Here is a 9,850-nt window from a genome sequence, read left to right on the forward strand (position 1 = left end):
AGTTTCAATTAATCGTACAATTACAATATTCCAGAGGCTCACAGGACAGCCAACCCTCCAAAAGCTGCTCACCTGAACATCTCTAAAGGTGTATAAACTCCCTCTAAGCATCATCACCTTTGAGGTTGTTTGTAACACAACATCATTACCGTTAACTTTTGCTTGGTTTAAAGAAAAATAAAAAATTATAAGGTTACGCAGCTGTGAGATTCTGAAGAAAAGTTGTGACTTAAGTGTTTTCCAAAAAAAGTTGGAAAATTATGTGGATCTGTGGGGTCACAGGTTAACAATACCATTGCATCGGGCACCAGATTATCCAAAGGAATAAGAGCAAACTTGCTTTAGAGATTCTTTTTTAAGCAATATTTTAAGCTTTGTAAAGACATATCTCCCAGCTGGAGCCAAAAAGTCACCAAGGCAGACAGCCCGTCCTATAGCCGTACACACGCACGGTCTGCACTTGATGGCAGCAGAGACTCAAACTGGAGCTTTACAAATCCAAGGATCAACCTATGGAGGTGACCCAAAAATTCTCATGGCTACGCCTCTATCTTGCTGCTGAAATTCCTTTCAGCTAGCTCAACAGGCACTGCAATGCATCCTCTCAACAAGAACTATGTTGTAAGCCTTGCTCCCCACTTCTGGGCACCCCTGCCTTTTGGGGGAACACGCCGCCTGCGTTTAGTCCCCGTTACCTTCAGGGAAAGGGCCAGGCGGTCTCGGATGTAGTTCTCATCGGTTTTCAGCTTTTCAATCTCCTGCTCTAGCTCCAGCCGCTGTTTACTAGCCTGCTGCAGGATTTGCTCCCGCTCTCTCCGGAGCTCGTTCTTTAGAGCCGCGATTCGTTCCTTGTACTCTTCGTCCAGCTTCCTGCGAAGGCACTGGAGGTAAGAAGAGCTCACGAAAAGAAGTAGGCGGCAAATACCACTGCGAGTGAAGTTTGGTGGCAACCAGCATCCTGTCACCAAGCCCCTGCAATACCACTGCAGTGATGACAGGAGGGAGAGGTGACCCAGATGCCATACCTGAGGTTGTACTCGTTCCGGCGCTCAATGGCGGCGTGGTGGTCGTCCACTTCGGAGGCCATCAGGGATTTCAGCTTTTCGGCTTTTTCCAAGTCTGACCGCAGCTTCTCTTTCTCTCTGGCCACCTGGTCAACCCTCTCCCTAGGGTAAGCACAGCCAGCCCGGATTAGGCTCCCCTGAAGAAGGTACTTGCAAAAGGCTCATCGGAGAAAAACAGCTCAGACAGCTCTCCAAGGGTCTTATCAGCCACATTCAGCCACTAGATACAAACTTGCACACATAGGTCTGGCTATGTCTTGATATCTCTGTAGGTCCTGAGACCTCATCATGTGAGCTCTTCAGCCGTGGTCCAGCCCTCAGAATTGCAGCTCTACGCTGTTTTGCCAGGACACTTTCGGCCCCTTTTACTTGTTCTCATCATTTTATTATCTTCACCACTTCACCCTTACACTACACCCAGGCTGGTTTTGATCACAAGGCTGTACGATCTGCTACACTGAGCAGCTTTCTTGACAGAAACTTAACAAACCCCTCTGCTGAGTGAACGCAAAAAGGAATTCAGACACGTAGATGCAGAAAAAACAGTGGGGGGCCTCATCTTGTGAGGTTTCATACAAGCCAAGCCAGCGGTGAGCCAACAACGCAGTCTTAAGGACCAGCAAAAGTCATCTACGGTGGTGTGTGAAGGTGGATGTATAAGCTGATAAATATTTCAACTATACAAAGATTTACAGCGCAAGCAAAACACCACTAACAACTGGAGCTTGTGCATGTGGTGGATGGATGCAGGAGTCACACAACAGGAACGAGCCGGTGTGAAACAGCAGGTGCAACACTTGGAGCAGTGGTCTCCAGATTGGGTGGACAAGATGATCTAGTAGTGTGCAGGACCAAATATTTGTGCTTCAGTAGTATAATTGACAAATATACACACAGAGTAATGTTTCCCACCTCCTACACTCTCTCAGCAGAGAAGCCTGCGTGGCAAGTCCACTGCAAAGCCAAACTGTGCTGGCTTTCAAACGAAAAAAAGTGGAGGTGTGTGGTGCTTTTGTACCTCACCCCCACGGCAAAACCTATGTAACTGTACTGCAAGAAATCAGTTAGGATTAACAGCATTGCGTATCAAATTGCACCAGCCTCTGTCTTAAGTTTTGCCATCCTTGGCCATCAATGACCGCTGCAGATTGCGGTGACGGTTTCCAGACCTCAGGGCAGGGCTGGGAGCAGCCTGCTGCCACGATTTTATTTTTTTATTTTTTTTAAAGCATGTATTTCTGCAATACTCAGGTTTGAGTATTTTACCCATGCAAAACGAGAGAGCTAAAAGCTTCTGACCAAGCTAACCAGCCTTTCAGCGAAACGGCCTTGCCGTGCCTATGCCCCTCAGAGAAGTGCTCTGAACCATCATTAATCAGCTGCTCCTTAAGCTCCTGCTTGGCCAGACAGAGAGAGCAGCAAGGAAGCAGCAGAGCCAGCGATGCCAGTGACTTACAGCAAGTGTCTGATCTCCGTTTTGAAGCTTGCCAGGGCTGCCTGGTGGACACCGTTCTTGGTGATTAAAAGCTCGTTTTCTAGCGCCAGCGTCAGCTCCGTCAAGTTCACCTTCCCGTCCAAGCTGAAATCCAAAGCCTGCGAAACAACACATCGTTAGAGCGGAACGAGCTTTCCTGCCCTGCAGGAGCCTGGAGACATGTGTACGTGAAGTGACGGACTAAAACGAGGAGGCTCGGGAAAGCTCTTTGCTCACTGATTAATCTGTCACACAAATGCCTTTGGGGCAATAAACCAGACATCCCCGCCACCTTCCTACACGAAAGGGCTGCTGCCAGCTGCGGAGATGGAAAGTGTCCTGGTTGTGCTGCAAGAGCAAGAGGAAATTAAGCCCATGCCTGATTAAAAGTCCTAATTCTCTAGAGGATCTAACTACAGCACCCTTTTTAGATATTCAAATGCTGCACGAAAGTGGCTGAAGATGTTCGTGTTAAACAAAACCAGCTCCTGCGATAGGGACATCACGGAGGAAGCCTTGTAGGAAGTATGTGATAGAGAAGATACCTCTTCAGAAATAAATTATCAGCTTGTAATTTCCTTCAGCCTAAGGGAATTACAACGTGGAGCGAAGCAGCGCTATTGGTAGGGCTGAAACACCACAAACACTGGAGAACCCACCCCAGTCACACCAGTAACAGAGCAAATTACTTGTAGAAGGCAACAAGCAGAAGAGAAGGCAGCACACACGTCTGGTGACAACAGCACCAGGTGATCAAGGCCAGGCTACAAATGTGTTTTAAAGCCTGAGCAATGGCAAAGTTTATTACAACCTGGACATTCCGTTTCCACAAGGACGTGAAATGCCGAGAGAAATCTGCAATCATCGCTGCTGGGAACCCAAAGATGGTCTCAGAACAGGCACGTGAAACCATCTCCTGCCCACAGCTTCTAGCAAGACAGACAGTGATGGGGTTTACTTCAGGTATCCGATATGCAACCCCGATTATCCTTTTACTCCATATAACAAAACACTAATTACCGAGCAGCCTTTCAAGTGCTGTCCTCCACCTCAGTGCAAGCAATAATTCAGGTCATCCCCATGCTAAAACACTTGCAGCTGCAGCTATTCAGCGAGGTAAAAGGAATTAAATTGCTTTCTACAAATATAGGTGACCTCTTCGAGCTAAGCTGGAAGTCACATTACATTTTTAGTATTAACTTGTAGCTCTCTGGGCTGCACCGTCATTTCAACAAGGCAAGTTTCCTGGAACAGTTAGACTCTTGTCACTAGCACTCAGAATTTTAAAGGAGTAAAATAAACCAGCTGCAGTCCAGCATCCCACAACAGGAAAAAAAAGGAAGAAAAAAAAAAAGTGGGGGGGGGGAGGGAAGGAAAAAAGGAAACTAGAAGGGGCGAGATGAAGCTGACAGTTACCTTTAGGATCTCCTGGCTGTTCTCTATGCCCTCCTGGTGCCAGCAGTCAAGGACACTTTCCACGCAGCCGTAGCCCATCCCATCATCCAGGCTGGAGAAGAGGCAGAAGCCGATGGTGCTGGGCATAGCCGAGGGGGTGGTCGTGCGCCGTCCACTCTCGTCGAAGGACTGCCGAAAGTGGGGAGAGGCTGTGACGGGGCATGGGCAGAGCCAGGCATCTGGCCACCCCGCGACGAGAAAGGCTTATAAATGTAATTTTGCTAACGGTACCCTGGGGATTAAGGATTAAGGGCTGTTTTTCCTTGCTGCCAAGCAAATAACCCATCAGGAGCACTGCTGCTGACCTCATGACACCACAGCGTGACCAGGCGCTTACGGATTTAAAATAAATCCAAAGGAAAGGGCAGTTCCAAAGCTGTCCTCAATGCTCCAAAAGTGTTTTCCACTGCGCGATTCTGATTTTAAGTGTTACCTTCCCTAAAAAGGCTGCAGGGACCATATGAGCAGGTGCTTTGCTACATCCCTCAGCTTCCAGGCAAAGATAGGCGGTGGGTTTCAAACTCCCTCAAAAAAAGATTCTCAATAATTAGATACGGAGGACCTGCATGCCCACAGTCTCCAGCCTACCCCAGGTCACTGCCTCCCCCTGCATCCAAGTTCATACCGTTCACCTACTGCATCTCACAGCTTCGGAGAGCCCTTCCCGTGCTCAAAGGAGGCTACAGGAAAGCTGGGGAGGGCTCTTTATCAGGGAGTGTTGTGATAGGATGCGGCGTAACACTTTGAAACTGGCAGAGGGGAGATTTAGGTCAGATACCAGGAAGACACTCTTTTCTGTGAGGGCGGTGAGACACTGGAACAGGTTAGAATCACAGAATGGCACAACTAGAATAGACCAGGTTGCTCAAACCCCCGTCCCAGCCTGGCCTTGAACACTTCAAGGGAGGAGGCTGCCACAGCTTCTCTTCTAGTTGGAGGAGAGCAGGCAGGCTAGGTGGGAGTTGCTCAGGACTTGTCTTCCTGCTTTTACGCCAGGATCCACCTCGGTTTCTCACCTGCATGGAGAGGTGTCGTTTCAGCTGTCTGTACGGAGTGGATGCCGAGGGTGTCAGCAACTTTCCGTTTTTAAACAAGCCGTAGAAGAAATCCTCTACGCTCATGGTGCCGTCTTGCTCCAGGTTATGGAGCACCTCTTCAAGGACCTGCAAGCGACAGGGAATAGAAATCATATCCGCTATTGCTAAAAATGCACCATGGCACAGCAGAAAATATCCTATTCCCAAGGTTATACCAAAAAAAAAAAAAAAAAAGAGCAAAGCAAGAGTTACCTGGAACACTGTATCAGCCTAACATTTGCACAGCAATCTTCACGTAGAAAATTGCAGCCACATACACTATCAAAATCCTGCCTGTAAAAGCACAGCAGCTCCTGATTATCTTTGCAAAGCAGCATGAAAAAACCCAGGTTTCATCCTGCTCTCAAGACAGGGTGACCTCAGGAATTGAGTGTGAGGTAGTGAGACATGCCAAAAGCCCAGCAGCTTGTGAAGCAACCAGGCAAAAAACCTCAAATAAACAAACATAGTTAAACACACTGCAAGGTTACAATAAATCTGGTTTACACTTCAGGGCAGGCTGCTTTCTGAAAAGCAAGACCAACCTCGTTAGGACCAGAGATGTTTAGTCCTTCACTATTTCTTTGTCTACAGTTTGTTTTTTCCAGTTTCTGCCTTAATATCCTGAAAGCTTTTTGCTGCAAAAGAAAACCTACTCAGGAACAGGTTTTATGAAAGTAATGATTACAGGTCGTGTTATTTTAAGATGCAAACCAGCTTGATTTCTTTATAAAACTAAATCCCAAATCGACAAGAGACTTTTTTGCTAAAGGAATAATTTTCTTGTGGACTCTTCCTGTAGGACAGAAACTGCCCGCAGGCCTTCTCAAAGTCAAAAGCAACCACCTATGAATATTTTAACCCGTATTTGCCATCTAGCTAGAAGATTTCTGGGATTAAGGAGACATGCTTGGAATCTAGGCTATGTTTTCAAATTCCAGTTTACTCTGGGCTTGCGTGAGGAGGCATGCACGCTACAGTGTCAGTAAGGCTGGCAGCTGCTTTCTGCTGGAGCAGCCTCCCACGTCTGATGGTTCAACACCAAGAAACTTGCTGCAAAGCTGCGAGCTGAAGCTGAAAACCCCTTTCCAAGCAGCTACCTGTAAACCAGCACTTGTGCTTTAGGCTTGAGGTCAACCACAGGACACGGATTTTGTGGGGGCCGTGCTAAAAGCAACAATGCGAGGGGGTCTGTCCGTGGCCGCTCACCTCCCCGGCTGCTGTTTGGAGCCCATACTGCTCACAAATGGAGATGAGCTTTTTTCGGTTCAGGTGGCCATCCCTGGTGATGCCAAGGTGCTCGCAGACCTCCTGGAGTTTCTCCTCTATCCAGTCCGGGGTGGGCAGCGATGCTCCGGGGGAGGCATTCAGGTCATCCGGGTTCCAGAAGCGCAGCTGCCCTGGAAACAGGGGAAACTGCTCTGGTTTCTGTCCATTCACTGTGTGTAAGGGACCACCAGAAGACCCGAGGGTTCTGCACATTATGGGGGATTCACTGCTCCCCCCTTGTTCATCAGACCCCACAGGACCACCTGCCTTACCTCACCCTGCACAGAGCACGCTTTGTAATTTGAGGGTACAGCCACCAGCACCCACGTGGCTATCAGACTCTACCAGAAGGCGCAGATCCTGCTCAGCATTCAACCCCCATGTGGCACCACAGGCGAGGGAACCCCACGTCCAGGGGCTGAGTGAGCTACAGCTGGAAGCACGGCCAGGAGGATCGCTGGGGATGAGGATGAACCCGATGGCCAGTGTGGGCTGGAGGCCAGGGGAAGCCCAGCCCAGCTGCTGGCATGGATGAAGGGAATCCTTCTCTTCTGGGCAGTTATGGGATCAAGGGAGAGGACTGAGCAAGCTGCAGATCTATATACCTCGACCAGGTCGAGAACTCCAGTGGTTGCCTGTCTCCATAACTGCCACCACCCAGACGGAGCTCCCATTCCCTTAAAATGTAAACTGTAGGGCATGTTTTGATATAAGGACTTCCAAATGCCCCTTCAAGGGAATAAAAAAAAAAGACCAAACCCTGTTTCCTCTCCCTCCAGCAAACACCCTCAGCGCAGTCTCAAGCAGCTGGAAAAGCTCCCAGAGCCACTGGACACAAACCAGTTGGAGCTTGCTGAGCTGCAAGGCCACCTCCTCACCCCCGCTACCTCATCCCAGAGCTGGAAAAGCAGCTTTTAGAGACCAACTTCGGTGCCTTCAGATAGGTTAGGGGTTAGAGAGCAGCTGAAATAGGGACGAGGTGTTGAAGCAACCCTCTTTTGCTGCTTTGCAGGCTGTGTGTTAGTGCCAAAGCCCAGCGATTACCCTGGGGCCACCCTGCTCTCCCTTACAGGACGATTAGGAAACAGTTAATGACCGGTCCGTGCTGACATCTAGTGCCTACCGTGATCCACTACAGCCAGCAGCACCCAGGGCAGGAGCCAGGGACCAGGACCAGCCCCGTCTTCTGCTCTGGGGCTGCTGGGGCCAGGGGGACTAGCAGCCTCTGCCAGGCAAAAGGGAGAAAAGAGGGCAGAGAGTGCAAGGCACAAGACTGTGCCCTCCAAGGAGCCCGACTTGAGGTTTCATTCCCAGCTCAGGGCTGGATTGCCCCATCTGCACCTTCCCAAGCTCTGCACCACACCAGACTGGGTCCATCTTACAGCGCTCCTCTGATTTATCTTCAAAGCTGGAGAGAGAATAAGCCCACGTAAGCACTGCTGCCTGCTCTTACCCTCGGCCTCATACTCCTCGCTGTTTCGCGTCTTCCAGTGCTGAGGAGAAAACAAAAGGTTCCCAAGTTATTACTATTGCAAGACATCACCCATATGAAAGAGACTCTGCAATCAGCATCAAACGAGCTACAGGGCTCCGGCAACGCCGCCAGGCTTTCATCTCCCCATTCCCCATGGGCTGGGCTGGCAATCCACGGCTCTTTGATGCTGCCTGTTTCTGGCAGGCGAGGTTCTTCGGTGGGGATAAACCACAGCTGCAGCAAAAGATGCCGCAAGGCCTGCCAGTGACCCACGGGAGCTCCGAGTCCAGTAGGTTGATGGAGAGGGAGGGAGAGATTTGCCTTCCAAGCAAACCCTGCTGCTTGTCTTTGAGGCGATGAGGATGCATGGGCTATGCACCACCTGAGTCTGGGTTATCCTTTCCTCCCAGCACCCTATTTTCCCATTGCAGAAGGGCTACTCATGGATCTCATAGGCAGCCAGTCTGCAAGCTGGGACATGAGGACAACCTGTGGAATCTCAAGTGTCCTCATCACAGGTAGCCCTTGACAGAAACCTGCATGGCACAACACCATCCTACTTGGCTCTGCAGCAATCATACACCACCCACATCGGCCGCAGAGACATGCCTATGACAGGTAATTAAGCTGCAACGAATCCACACATACGATGGGGACACCTGCTCCCAGAGCATGCATCGGGGAACGAAGCTTTTGCTGCTTTATGCTTTTGAGAAGGGGCACCCATCTGTCTGCAGAGCTCGAGAGGCAGCAACCTGCGCTCCGCCAAGCCCTCTCCAAAACACCTCCACTAGCCAGATAGCTCTAGGTCAGGAGACTGCATCACGCTGCCAACAAGCTCTCCATGGAGCTAGCTAGAAAAAAGAAAACAAAAAACCACCAACAAAAAGCCAAAACAACACACAGTGTGCTGGTCTTAAGCCACCCTGCTTCCTCTGTGGCAATACCAGGTAGCCCCGGGAGCAGGGCAGAAACACATTGTTAAAAATGATTTCTCCATGTATTACACGCTGTCTTGTCTCTACCACCCTTGCACCAGCTGAGGTTATTTACTCACACACGATGCTCAGTGGCATTAGCTTCTGCTTTAGCAGCAGCATCAGCAGATGTTCCTTCTCCACCGTTACAAGGGGATACTTGGGCGTGCACGTGACTGATGGATTTGAAGTCAAAGTCACCCAGGACATCCAGAGGCTCTAAATCATCATATAAAAGTTCAACACATCTCATTCAGATTACAGCTAAAAGCCATTAATCTACAACGTTGCCATGGAGACTGGATTAGGTCATCAGACTTTTTTTAGCTCTGCTGCTCACTCCCGTTTCAGCTGCTGGACCGGGCCATGGTCGCCCACTGCTGCCGCAGCATCTCAATGGGCTGGTGGGGCTCTCTGCCCCCATCCTCGCTTTTGAGGCCAGTTGCAAGGCAGGAATTGGGGAGAGCTTTGGATGGAGTGAGGGGAGCTTAAACTTTGCTTTTCCAGAAATCAGCCCAGTAAAGGCAGGAGGTGACAGGCAGGGCTGGAACCTGCAGCTCTGGGCAAAGCCAAGAATGTATAAAATACTGCACTAGAAAGCTGCGGATTTTAGCCCAGACAAGCACTGTCCTGCTAAACATCACCACTAAGGCACCGACGTGTCAGATTCCAGGTTTCCCTGATAAACCAGCAAAGGAAACACACAAAAAGCAGGAGCTGAGGTGACTGGTACTGTCAAATTACGGCCTGCAAAGGCAGAGAAGAGCCCACACTCCCAAAAATGCATGAGCTGACACCAGCCCAGACAGTAATCGCCTGTACAACAGCCAACTTTGTGCTGGGAGAAGGTATCTTTGGGTGCCAGGCAGAGCTACCACCCTGCACCCACTTGGCCTTGGCAGGGGTGGGGGCACATCCCGAGGAGAATTTGGGCAGAGGGAGGATCCAAGTCTGCCTGACCTAAGCAACACATATATATATATTTTTATATAGAATAAGATCACTCAGTGCCAGACCCTCTCACTTCAAGGACTTAACCCACAGCCAACAAGCCCAAACCA

General features: G+C 49.8%; 1 protein-coding gene across 1 annotated transcript in view; it reads right to left on the reverse strand.

Annotated features, from left to right (window-relative positions):
• Nucleotides 1-9,850, reverse strand: part of NIN (ninein (GSK3B interacting protein)) — a gene marked incomplete at its 3' end in the record, with an annotated part of 36,247 nt that overhangs the window by 9,912 nt on the left and 16,485 nt on the right. Inside the window, 7 exon segments of the mRNA XM_009865942.1 lie at nucleotides 696-870; nucleotides 1,026-1,166; nucleotides 2,521-2,657; nucleotides 3,955-4,122; nucleotides 5,010-5,156; nucleotides 6,279-6,469; nucleotides 7,792-7,831. Coding sequence (XP_009864244.1) covers nucleotides 696-870; nucleotides 1,026-1,166; nucleotides 2,521-2,657; nucleotides 3,955-4,122; nucleotides 5,010-5,156; nucleotides 6,279-6,469; nucleotides 7,792-7,831 — 999 coding nt within the window.

Source organism: Apaloderma vittatum, unplaced genomic scaffold (genome assembly GCF_000703405.1).
Source record: "Apaloderma vittatum isolate BGI_N311 unplaced genomic scaffold, ASM70340v1 scaffold26993, whole genome shotgun sequence".
In the NCBI taxonomy this organism is placed as follows: domain Eukaryota; kingdom Metazoa; phylum Chordata; class Aves; order Trogoniformes; family Trogonidae; genus Apaloderma; species Apaloderma vittatum.